Raw genomic sequence first — 14,006 nt, forward strand, 5'->3', positions numbered from 1 at the left:
GTCGCGTTGCATTCAGCAATGCTGTATTTTCAAAGAGAATGGGTGCTTGCAGAGGACGAAACTAATCGAGTGGAATGCGAACAAAAGACCTAAAAGTACTCAAGTACTTAGCGAAAAATCTACTATTCTCTGCTAGATTCAAAGCTTTGACTGGTTTTAAAAACATGTGGATGAAATTTGGGTACCACGTTGCTGAGCGTGACGAAAACCGCGTCAGTGTTCGATATAAATGAGAATTACTTCGCGGCTTTGCTGAGAAAATGACGATTTTCACGGGTCGTAAGCTGTGGCATATTATGGTCATTCAACACTTCATGCATCGCCACCTTTCAAAGCTCCCGCATACAATAAATAACGGGTCTTCTTCGTCCGCTCATCCCATTTGGACAAGAGTGGATTTATCTTGAGGTTATCTCTTCCGTGGAAACCTCGAGTCACTATGGCTTCGCTGCTTAGACCTAAAATATTGGGTTACCATATAACATACCCTGGATTAGTGGAGGAAAGATCGAATCGAATCTCTCTCGTAGAAAATTACACCTTGCGTGTGACAAAGTTCAAAACTCTCGCCTCTATAAAAAACACGTCACTCATCGACGAGATATGACGCCATACTTGTAGTATTTCAGACATTCCAGGCTACTCGCAATGCGGTTTCCGGGCGCGAATTTTCCGCATATAATGTGAATATGTCAAGAGTGACTCAAGGGTTTTTCAAAATTTGAAATCTCGCTCTGACGGTCAGATGCTTGTCCGATTATCCGTAAGAGTCAGCCACCCAGGTCGAGCAGTCGCGCAGTCTAAAGATAGAAAGCCTGCATAGTTGGCGTGCTTGAGCTCCGAGTTGCAAAAGATGCGTCTTTCTCGACGCCAGGAAATCGTCTTGGTTTTTCCTTAGGTCGCATAACACCTGGACCGTGTAAATAAATTGCGACACCTGTTTCGAGTAATTTCCTTCGGTCATTGTAACCGCATCTGCTGTCATTGGTCATAAATTTGAACTTGTTGTTCGCATCAAGGCGAAAAGACAATGGAGTCTCAGAATTAATTGAGAACGATAAAACAAGTGATTAAATCTGAAGCTAAAAAATAATTACGCACTTCCCACGACGTTTTGCTATCGGACCCAGAGATGCACGCGAGCTATTAATTTCGCTATACGTTATACTGTGCAGAACGGCGCGGCAGGATACTAGATGTTACCGGAGTTACGTTCACGTGAACGTTACAAATTAAATTACGCATTCAACCACCTACTGAATTCACGTGACTCTCGTGGCAAAGTTTATAAAGCCACGATAAAAGTTCAAACGAATTCCAATTTGGTTTCGTTAAGAACTCTGCAACGCTCGCGAGCATTCCGTCGCTGCAGATATTAAATACTTGCAATCAGTATCGAATGGCAAGTGATTTAATACTTGCACCTTTCAGGTCCTTGTATAGTTACCAAATTTTCATCAGAATTTCTGCTCTTATGGACTTCAAACTTTCCTCAAAGTATTATCTTTTCGAACTTGGTGTCACACATTAACAAAATTTTAGGTCGCCTGTTCTTCATTCAATAATATTAATAAATAAAAAGCGTAGCAATCCTATCAGAAAGCGCGTTGCAGGATGGGAAGCAATTTATTTCTCCGAAGAGTTTTCTTTATCCCGTAATCCACCAGGGAGTGAACAGAATGAAGGGACACTCGAGCCCGCTATACACATATCTGAGTCGGCATTGTATTGACTCTGCAAATTGAAAGGCATTTGAATTCGAAACCAATCACCGAGCCGTAGCAGAAAGCGTCAGATATAGATTCAAACAAATCGCGCACTCAAAGTGTAAGGTATTTTAATAAAATTAGCTGATTCTGACACCTGATTTTCCCGCTCGTCAGTGAATCGATGGAAATGCGGGAAGTTGAATGGTTTCCCACAGTATACAAAACTGGGTCACAGAATAATATGATACCGATAAGAAGGCAGAAGCTTTGGGAGTTTTAGCTGAAAAGAGAATTGAATAAATGAATCAAGAAACCATACACTTCATCTAAATCTACATGCTAGGTAAGATTATTAATCTTATTGTCAGCAATGCAAAAGTTCATCAATAACACACCCGATTAATAATAAAATCGCGTACACCGATCACAAACTAAAATTATCCCTACGAACTTGAGGCATCCCTAATGTTCCGCGTTTTTCTTCCAACGCTACATTCACGAGGTCGACAGCCTGGGTCAATAAATTTTTTCTCACTATAACCAGGACCTGGTGTTGTCCCGTGATCCCAAAGTATAGCTACGTATCTATCCACTCTTCATCCACAGTGACATGACACTCGCTCTCTCCAGGCGGCCTGCCACTCAACTATTCATGCCTTCAACTTCGCTACTGAGAGGTTCTTCAGCCAAGCCATATTTATAACGATAAACTTAGCGGGAAAGCGTACCTACCTGAAGCAACTTGCAACGAGTTTCGAATTAAAGCTATCGTCTTTGAGACGGTTACCTCTAATCGCAAGCAACTGATACCTTTGAAAAATTTTGCCCCGGCCTGTTTATTTTTTTTATTTTATTTCTTTTTTTCTTCTTACTGAGTATTTCTAGAATGGAAGATTGAAATCAAAAGGTTCCACCTCCGTCAGAAGTCGTATTTATGTATGATACGGATACAGTTTTCCCTGCGCAGTCGCGAATGCCAGAGGAAACTTTCTTGTTTGACTAGTACGCGTTCCTCGCATTCATTTCAATCATTGAACCGACTTACGCAACAGAAATTTGAAATATAACCACCATATTTCTTGTTTTTGATAGGTGAAATTGATGGTTTTGATTTTGGACACCCGGTAATATTATTTGACTGCCTAAGACAAGTTCCTTGCATTCATTTTACGCGATCAACTGACTTTTCTAACAGCAATTTGAAACGTAAACATCATGTTTCATGATTTCGATAGGAAAAATCGATGGTCCTAATTTTCGATAGCCGGTTATTTTTCTGTCAAATGTCCTGTAGGTTGTAAAGACAATCTTACTTCCGCCATCATCCGAGAATTACACTCTTGGGATACAGAAAGAAAGCGACTCGACCGTGGTTCGAAACCTCGATTTTACTGCGCATTTGTACTCTTGTTGGTCATGACTCCGGACACTCAGGATAAATGAAATAAAAAAAACTCTGTCTCGACACGGTTAATTAATTTTCAGCGAAAGGTCTACAAAGTCAGAGCGAGGAAATTCATCGATCCTCGAGGGACTGAAGGGAAAGACCCCGACTAACAAGCCAACATTCCTTAGGTACACAGCTAAAAAGTTGTAAAAAGAAGAATTGGAAAATTTTCCGGGTACATTATCGCAAAACCAAAAAACCAAGGTAATTGTTGAACTGAATTGAACCCAAAGGCCGAGAGCAAGATTCTCGGGTCTGAGAGGTAAACATAAACCTGCTATTGTAAGGAAATTGAGAACGAAATGAAGAGCAACGCTCAGATGGTTTTCTGACGAATTATTCCCTCAAACCTTGTTCGAATTATATCACCTAAATTCTCATTTTCCGACCAACAAAGCACGAGTCAAAAATAACAGCTCAGAAGACGAGTCAAATTTTTCGTTTGAGTTTTGAGTAGCTGCGACAACAATGGAGGAAGAAGACGTCGAGGGGAGGCAGACGGAAATGACCAGGGTGACAACACACGTCCAAGAGACAATAGCGAGTTCTGCAAAAACGGTGACCTCGAGTTTGCTTCTAAGTCGAATATCCGGGCAGCATAATTCAGCCGATGAGTCCGACACGGTTGAATACGACTCCGAAAGCGAGGTGGAAAATATTCCAAAGGATGAGGAGAGCGTCCCAATCGTTACGGATGAAAAGGGGATCCGGATATCTGGTCCGACGAGAAAATCGCGGGTCGGAAAGTCCAATCCATCAAGAGTGTCGACGGCCACGATCCGCGTGAACGCGACGACCTCGACCTCGAGATCAAAGGCGAAGGCTGTTTCGTCCAAATTTTGTGGGAACAGGGCAGGACTCTTTGTGACTTCGACGCAGAGTCCTCAGTCGAGCTCGAGTCAGGAAGAATACGAACCGGAAGTCAAGACAATACCAAAGCAGCAGCTACTCACTACGGGAAGCACCAGCCTGGTGGTTGCAAGGTCCATGGAGGGCCTCCGTACCTCGAGGAACTTTTTAAGCACCGACGAGCGCTACAGCGAGGACCGCAAGTCCTTGGAATCACTGTCCTCCTCCTCGGAGACGCACACAACGTCCAGGGCTCATCATCGGAGCTTTTTAACATCGTCGGAAAAGGATGTGCGTCGTATCGTTACCACGGAGTCTCGAAGCAGCGAGAACTTACAGAGAGAAGAGAGCTTGAACGCCGAGGTGCGACGTGGACTGTTTGCCAATACTGGAACGGAACGGAAGATTCCTCAACATCTCAGTCTGCCACCGTCGTCTGGAGTCTTCTCGCTGACCAGTCCCGGTGGAAGTGATCGAAGGATCACGATCCTCAGCCCCCACTCGCCTGCTCAAACTCCGGATCTTCTACAGTTCACGATGCAGTCAACGCTGAAGACCAGGAGGAAGAAGGCTGTCGTACTGCCGAGGTTGGTGTTACCTAGAAGCGACTCGGAGGTCTTCTTAGAGTGAGTAGTGTAGACTTTTAAGTACTCGATAGCAAATTGAATTTCACCTCCTTCGTCGAATTTCGAACGAGCTCGTCTGTCGCGTGCCTCATTTTTTACAATTGGTATTTCCTCAGCTGGTTTAACCCCTGCCAATAATAATTACAATGTACAAAGTATTGTTGCTTGATGTAAAACACGGTGTGTCCCAATTAACTTTGTGGAATTCAACCTTCCATCGAGTATACAATAGATTTTTATCTCGCTTTGGCTGAATGCATCATCAAATTTAACTAAAATTAGTTTCATGCATGTTTTTATATTGTTATACATTCTTTATCGCATTAGCGAGCCACAATTTCCTCTATTATAATCCTGAACTAGAAATTTTATCACGTATATTGCATTTTCTAGTACCTACCACGCTTGTAGCCACTTTTTAAAGAAAGTTGTGTTGTTATGTGTACCTTCTTCGTGTACCCTTCTTTTTCACGAAAGCACCGCAAGCATACATGGTTTTCAATTATGAGCTTTATTATTCATTGCAAGCTTGTTCCGTGCTTAGTCTTATAAGTCTCTCTCTCTCTCTCTCTCTCTCTCTCTCTCTCTCTGTAGATTTATTGCGATATTTTTATTACTTGTAATGAAAAAAAACAAACAACAACAACTTTCCAAATTACACGCCCATATCGTATTGCAGAGCTACTCGAAGTAATTCAAAATAAGAGTTTCGCTTCGTTGAAAAACTTCTTTCCGCAGTTATATCGCTCAAGGCGCTTGGTGAAAACAAGAATGGTAACTGCTTTGGAAATGAGAACCAGACGAGAGCTTTTTTTTCGTAAAGAATTATTCAGAAAGACTATTTGAGAATATCATTCTTTGCCCTCTTGTGTTTCATATGCACTGCGCATCTGCACGCGGGGAAAATCGCATTATCACAGTTATCATATCGCCCAGGTGCATATTCCCTGGAAGCAAAACTTGAAAACGACCAGATATACACAGTTTATACTGTCTATACATATGTCGTCATTTGTCGCAAACACGAATTGCATACGCCGCAAACGGGCAATATAGATTCCGACTAATTAGCAAATTTGTTATATAATTCGCTCTCAGCTACCAGTTCGTAATGCTTTCACGATGGAGTAAAAAAATTAAAAACAATGGCATCCCGCATGGCTACCTGTAGACGTATTGTTAAATAATTATCATGTGTGCATGAACAACAATCACAATATTCCGTTACTGAATTATTTGTTCATGGCCACAGATGTTGGCACGTATTTTATTTCTTTACAGAAACTGCGTCTCATCGATAAAGTTTGCAATAATATATCAACCGTCGCTATTTAGCATGTATGAATAATATTATGTGTTCTAAGAAAACTCTCGATTGTGAAGCGTTAATGGCTTCGACTTTAGTCACGTGGTGTCACATTCATGGATTTGCAAGATCATTAATAGATTTAAAATAAATGTTCATGGTATCCATTGTGTACAGATACGTATAACGTGATTATCGTTAGCGTTGAAATTCTCTGAAATCAAATCCCCGATTTTATCCACCCCTCGGGGACTCGTCGAAAGGTCAATCCAATCATGATTCAGATGTCCGCAGTGGATTGCAAAATGAACACCGTGAACTATAAGCGAAAACTAGAGTTAGCAGGCATACCGTAAATATATATATATTTATATATATTATAGTATGCATACATACATATTTTCACTTCGCGGTTTGAAAACATATCATTATTATTTTTAAAGTTTCACCGACATCTTATTTTTCTGAAAGTATAATGCATGACATACATTTTAACGATACGAGGAGCTCTCCCGGTAAATCTGTCATGCCAAAACATTCTAAAAATATTAAAAAAATTAGGACTTTTGTTTCGTCGCCTAGGCAGCTATAAGCGTGAGTAGACTCATCTGCGGCCTAACTATAAGCTGACATATCCAAAGTAAATATTACCACTCTCGTATATTCGCTGAAAGAATTTCTATGGCAAATGCAAATGGTATAATGAAATGTTATTCTGTTACATAAATAGCACGAAATTATTAATCAGATCAAAGATTATGGAGAATAGCATAAGGCACTTCCACCAACCATTTCTCCTCGGAAATTTTTCAACCACCTACGAATGACGATGTACTTCAGCGACACTTGCTTCTTGCTTAAGCGTTTTAACGCCTACGAGTGTAAATTGTACGTAAATTTAATACGTCATATCCCTGTGCAAGGAATCAGAAATTTATACGTTCGACGCGAAACGAAGCAATTAAGCAAACAGGGGTAACAAAAAGAGTGGAAAACAGATTATGAAAGATATAATTAATTTGATCATGGCAATTTTTATCCAACGAATCCAGCACTTTCTCTACCGTTATGGGACTAGTGGCTGGCGGGTTCATTAACATACAGACAACTTGGCACGTTCGCGGAAGCTATCTAACGATCAATCTCGTAGAAACGTGCGATATCATCTCAATAATGCACGTTTGAAAAACAGCGAATTTATAACCGCCCTGTCCGCATATATCTACAGGTATTTATTTATAAACGAGCTTTTATCAACGTCAGAAATACATGTAGGGTATGTCTATCGACCATTAAGTTACTCACAGGTTTACTTTACCTAATAAAGTCGATACGATAGTTTTGGCCGTGAACACGTGGGTCAAATGATTACGGCCATACTGGAATCTTGACGGAAATTTCATACTTCCAACGACAAGTGGAGGAACTCTATTGCCGTGAAGCGGTAGTTGGAAATCAAAGTTGATTCGGGCACCGAAGCCTGGAAGGATTTCAAATCATCGTTAATTAGAAAAATTGCATATAAGATAATGAGAAAATTGTGTCAGGATCATACCACTCTTCTTATTTTGTCCTGGTTTCCATTCTCTTGCGACAGTCAAGTGGCTTCGCAAGAACGAGCTGATAATGGTTTTAGAGTAGTTATTTACTCTGGCCTACGGCCAGAAACGCGTGAATTAACTGAAACGTATTTGATAGTTGGATAACTTCGAGGTTGTCGGCCATATTTCTATGCGACGAGCGAGCCGCGCTAAAATAAGAGACCCGCTAAATCTCTATCACTGTATACATCGTACACGGTCAATACGCGCGACCGTAACTTGAACGCTAAATCGGATGGAATGATTAGAGCTTTAACACTGGGCTCAAGCCGGGACCTACGGATGTTCGACCTTGTAGTCCGATCTATTATTGCAACAAAGCTAAAACCACCGATGAACCCATTAGCCACGTTTCACGCATATCGCATAAAGCATTAAAGCTCGTTCCGCCATGGTTTTGACCTTCGGAAATACCATGGATTTACCATAATTCGATCTTTCATCTTGTGCGGTATGGTGCTTATTGTTAGAATGATTATAGGTAGAATCTGTTTTTTTGTATAAACTTATGTTTTCTTTCTTATTCTTGTGTTTCAGGTAAGTGTGTCCAAAGATTGCAGTTCTTGCGTGCACTTAGCCTCAACGTAAACAGTGAGTTTAAACTACAGAAATTAACTTACAACGAGAAATTAGTAATGATTCGTGTTCTACTAACTATAAATTATTTCAATATCCAGTTGAAAAATAGCTACGCATTTCGCAACGGTAAATATCGCGAATATGATCATATTTTAAACATGCGATGTACCCTTTGCGCACGCACCATGATAAATTTTATACTTGTTTTCAATAGTGAACCTTTTACACTTTTGACTGCACTCACTCGATAAATATTTGCTCTAATGCTCTGGGTAAAAATTAAAGATATTAATATCACACAGAATAATCAATAGACCCAGGACTTTGTCGAAAATCTATTTTACAACTAATTGACGTTTTATTGCAATACTTTAAAAACTTGTGTGTATTGAAAAACGTGATAGAGGAATGAGTGGTGACTGAAAGTTGCGTTTTAAAACCGTTATATTGCTCCGTCGCGTCAACCTGCAATTTATACCAGCAACGGATTTCAGCGTCGACAGCTAAGCTTTTAACGAGATTCCAAAGTCGCGGTGCTTTGAGCGGGAAACAGAGGAAAATACCACGCCTCGGAGACGCAAAATTCCAAGGAGAAGATTACCTCGTCACAAAGAAGCAGCGGCACGCAATCAACTTTGAAAAATGGGTTAAAATGTCGCGGAATGCTTTGAAGCACCCCGAATAGAGACTGCCAACCCCCACTAAGGAAAATATCTCGCCGATCTTCTTTGTTGAACGTTATTCTGTCTGTAAATTTCCACGATCCTCGGTGCACTTAATTCTCACAACTACCCGATGGCGTATATCTTATTCGACATGCTGGATAATCCGCAACTAGTTATTCCGTCGTCCACAATATCTAAACTTTACCTAATTAATCTCAGTGAGCAGGGTCATCTACAAAAGAGATTGCTATCTACTGTCCAAAATTTCCTGGGACCCTATATATACCTACAAATATTCGATACCGAAGTTGAGATTTTACGCGATAATTATATTTGCCACTAGCAAACTCAATTTCCGCTCAACGATATTTTAACGGACACTTTTTAATCCAAAACTGTGATATATGGAGAGACATTTTCGAATTTCAACCGTCATACATTTACTCGTTTCACGTGATTATCGTTTTTGTTTGCGGTTTCACGGGTGAGACTAATTCGCTGACGGATTCCTTTCATCGTGAAGCAATGCTGCCGTACGACATATGTATACAAGGATATCGGGTGTCACTTATATAAATTCAGCAAACAGAATAATTCCGACTTTATTCGTTACTTAAGGGGTTACACCTAGTCATGAGGCAAAAAAAGCTATTTTTCAAGGTTTTTCATGAAGAGACATTTCAATTTATCGATTTAAAAATTTATATACATATTGGGGTGACGTTCATTTTGATAACTTGATTCTGACATTTTTTATTTGTAAAAATAATTATTTTGAAAGGTGCTATAGTCCAGCTTACGGTGAGCAAGATATCTCTGGACTGGATCGTCTAAAATAAGAAAACAAAAAAGATTTCGTTAATATAAGGTATTATCTGGTCTCTAATCAAAGGAATAAATAAAATATTAATTTTTAACAAAACGGTGGTTCCTCAAAAAAAAATTCGATTATCCATAACAATTTTCGCCTTAATTTGTTTATAAAACGGAAAATATTTATCGAACAGAAGAACCCTTTGATCAAGGACTGAAAAATGTATTTACAAAGCTTGTGTAAAAATTTGAGACTGATCGATTCAGTCACTTGCTCGCTGACTTTGAAAACAAAGTTTTGAGAAAAACGCGTTCAAAGTTTCACCAGTACTTTCAAACGCTCCGGGGGCGTCTTTGCAAATTTACGCGTAACTTCGAGAATAATTTTCGGATCGACATAATACCACGCCATTGTTAATCAACATTTCACTTATGGTTTATTGAACCGAGTTTTCATTTATCAAACTAGTGATATATTTTCTTGCTTCGGAGAAATTGAACCCTATGAAGAAAAATTCACATATATGCTACCGATTAACAATAAAATTGAAGCAGACAAAAAAGTAAAGCGGCATGAAATGAATACTACTTTCTTTCTTCAATCGCTGTGAAGAAGATAGAAGTTTTGATTAAATATCCCAGGAATTAGATTTCACGATCAATTCTCACGGTCATTAAAAAGAAGAAATGAATCAATCAGTCAATTAGGATTATGTAAACATCGTAAGCTGCTTCCGTTCAAAGTATATGGCAATATTTCGAAACGATCCAGTATCAACTTGATATGCGTTGTCAGCTTCATTTACGCTTATTAAATATTCTGTACGCGAGTTTATTTATCAGTGATGCAAATTGTGCGTTCGCATATGTAATTCGATCTCATATATACCATATTGTGATGAGACTTGCAGAGTACGTTACACAATTCAGTAGATGAGAAAAAAGTCCTCATCTCTGAAATTCATATTCATATTTATGCCTGAATAAAATTTGCTCTGTTTTAAAAAATATTCACTCACCGAGAATATCGAATTTCACGGATGAACGTAAGTGTTGTACTGTTATCTGTTCGGAAAAACGAGTGAAAATCCCTGGATCAGATCTACGTTGTAGGATCGCAGCTAAGGTGAGGCGGAACGTCGGGAATTCTGGTCCAGACGTGAAACCGAAGTAGAGAAAGATCACGTGGCTTTGTAAAGCTGCTTTTTCACCCTGTACATCAAGCGGAGGATACGCCCGTGCCTACCCTGTTTTATTAATAGGATCAGAGGACTTGATGTCCTTTGGTCCCGGAGCACGCGAAGAATTCTTGGACCACCTTCCAGAATACCTCCTCCAATTTCACAGACCCTGATGTACCTTCTTACGCCCGCAAATATGCTCTGACGCATGCTAAGCCGCTCGGGGATATTCCAATATGGATTCTAAGCTCCGAGCTTCGAGAATTCTGATCGACTTTTTACCCGAAATGAAAGAAGTCATTAATTGTCATTAGTTGATATTGCGGTTTAGTCCTGATACAGATCAGGATTACTATGTGGAAATCAAAAATTTCACGATCAGATTGATTGACATTTCACATTAATTTATATTTCGTGAAGCGATCCTGAGTAATATTAAATAACAATTATAAAGAAGTCTTTCTTCTACATATTTCAACAAGGATTTATTCGAAAACGATTTGACAAGCCCCCACGACTTTTCATTTATGTTAACAAGATTGAATGTTTCAATAAACCAACGAGGAGCCGCCAAGAATGTTACTTTTCAACTGCCAAATATCGTGATTGACGACAAATTTTTGGTATCCTTTCATCTTGCCTTATATTCGTTGCGCCATGTACCTTACGTCATTCACTGATTGTGGACCGAGTCCAAACCGTCTCGGACAATCGAAGTATTATAGGTTTTCTGGCGGACAATAAGACTTGTGGAACACGGTCGGTTTGTCGCATACCTGTACAATCACTCCGTTTTATTAATACACGCAGCTTATAATCGTATAAACGGATACAGTCAATTCTCGGCAAAAAAGAAAAACATATCTCACCACGTGCCCGAACTAAACTCGATCCTTTCGAATCTGTTGTATCTACTATAATACTTATAACGTCAAAATAACCAAAACTGTCCCTAAAGTTTACTCTGAAAGCCGTTAACACCTCGTCGTTACAGGCCTCCGTGGTTTTATGAATCAATCAGTCGTTTAATCAGCTTTGGCGAGCTATGCCAGTCGAGAAAACTCTTGTTTTTACCTAGAATAAAACGAAAACTTGACGTCAGACAGTTTATTGTTACAAGCGATAGATTCAGGCCAACTGAAAATTTGTCAGGACTTAATTCAGCTGTGATTCGAATTTGAGGTATAAGAATCGTACGTCTTTGTGACGCGAAAATAGACGCCCTTTTGCGAAGATCGAAAGAATTAAATTCCATCAAGTTTAAACGAGGTAACTGAAATATTTTCCTGGACGCCAAGTGCTTATCTAACAACTTGTTTAGACATAGTCTGTAGAAGTTTCGTCAGCCTCCTTCCGCATGACCGATTCGCTGATGCACGTGGTTCTGATTCATCGTTCGGTTGTATTTCGCGACTACGGCATAACCGATCGTTTGTGACTGACGTCACTAGTTATTGGTAATATTATTTCTGGCACATGACGTTGGCCGTTAGAGGGTACAGCCCACTTCACTAAGCACCCAGGGGACCAGACTGCCAAGTGAGCCGTGCTGAAACGTCTATACAAATATTTGCAAACGATCGACGTACGTACGACGCGTGATTGATGCCGCTGTAAGGGACAAGGTCTTACAGTGATTGCTAATTATGTGCAAAACCACGAGGAACGAGTGCCTGGAACGTGTAGTCATAGACACAACAAATTGAACGCTTATTACCGCCGTATACCTTTATGGGAAAGAACGGGGTTTCACCTTGTTGTATCGGCAGCGAGTACCAACCCGATATCCGCTTTATATTCCTTCCACCCTTATGACGAAACCTTCCATTCGGGTTCACTGAAGTTGTATCAGTCGCTGCGGGCTATTTTACCGACCAGATCGTGTCCCACGATTCGAGATCAAAGAGGTTCAAAGACCATGATAATGACCCCAAGGCACCCGAACCGGTTCTGTTAATTAAATGCACGAACTTAATTAACAAACAATTCTTCTTATACGTCTCGTCCATTTATGATTCCAGTTCCAGTCAATTTTCCACAAAGACATTAGAGAGTGTGAGATGGAAATAATTGGTTTAAAAGTCTATCGTCTCTTCGACTACTTTGTAAGACACGAAATATCTTACGGAAATCGATTTATTCTCACTTATATTATATACTTTCATATATACAATTTGCTTGGCGCGGGGGCTAAATATATATTATATATCCTGTGATAAATAAGCGCATATATTGGTTAATTTGCGGCTTGGGCCGTCAGGTGATATCGATCCTCTGGGGGCATTCAGCATCCGAATGACGTGGTACAACTGGTATATGTACATGCCTAGTTCCGCCATGATTTGTAATTCCGATGACGACGTCTACACTCGTTAAAGCAATCGTTATCTGGAATTGGCATTGACGGTCGCAGCATTCGGCATCAGCGGAACGGTATAACAAGGGGAAAAAAGAAAATTTAACCCCAGAGGTCTTAGCAGTTTACAATTTCTGCAGTTACGATTATCCGGAGCCGGATTGTAGGCTTGTAGGAGTTGAAGAACAGCGTGTGTATAGAAAATCTGATAACTTTTATAACGTAATTCTAAGTCTTCTTCTTTCGATCTTTCTTTCTTTCTACTTTCGTCGCTAGTGAAAACCTCCCAATGACCTACGTGACGTCAGACAAGAATCGCAGGAACTTTTCCCAAACCATTCGAGTGCTCGTTATGATCACTGTTATTATATCAGCAGCACATGTATTGATTCGAAACGGCTTTGATTCTCGTTCAGAGGTTTCAATCGGGTGAGATTATAGGCTCGGGTGAGGATCGTCACATCGTTAATCACACTGGCTTCGTTCGTTATTGATATTTTTAATCCTTATTATAAATTTATTTTTCACTTTCCGTCCCTCTATTCTCAGTGAAAAAGGGAAGGCACTGTAATCACCCCGCAAATGAAAAGTTGAGTTTTCACTAGATCCCGACGTTTCAAGGTCTAGAGAATCCTCCCCCCCAATTGCCATAATTTTGGGGTTCTATGTATATAGAGTTAAGTAGTCGCATTGGACACGTTCAACGAGAGCAAAAAAGCGTGAATTGTTAATTCAAAACGATGAAAGAAGGCATAATCGAGTCGTAATACGTTGAAAAAAAATGTTTTTCCTATAGTTGAACAATACTGACTGCACGGGAGAAATTCATTTAAACAATAGTGCATTAATCCCTGGCCTGATTTTTACACATCCG

At 40.0% G+C, this 14,006-nt stretch overlaps 1 protein-coding gene across 6 annotated transcripts in view; it reads left to right on the forward strand.

Annotated features, from left to right (window-relative positions):
• The window catches only part of LOC124408894 (cAMP-specific 3',5'-cyclic phosphodiesterase), a 254,319-nt gene that overhangs the window by 132,081 nt on the left and 108,232 nt on the right, over positions 1-14,006 (forward strand). The window contains exon 1 of one of the 6 annotated variants that reach the window (XM_046886177.1): positions 3,382-4,631. The exons of 2 other annotated variants lie outside the window; for them this stretch is intronic. In XM_046886177.1, the coding sequence (XP_046742133.1) occupies positions 3,625-4,631 (1,007 nt within the window). In that variant the 5' untranslated portion in view covers positions 3,382-3,624. Of the gene's footprint in view, positions 1-3,381; positions 4,632-14,006 lie in introns of those variants that run through there. 3 more of the 6 variants (XM_046886178.1, XM_046886180.1, XM_046886179.1) reach the window with 3 other exon arrangements.

The sequence above is a fragment of the Diprion similis genome, chromosome 8 (genome assembly GCF_021155765.1).
Source record: "Diprion similis isolate iyDipSimi1 chromosome 8, iyDipSimi1.1, whole genome shotgun sequence".
NCBI lineage: Eukaryota > Metazoa > Arthropoda > Insecta > Hymenoptera > Diprionidae > Diprion > Diprion similis.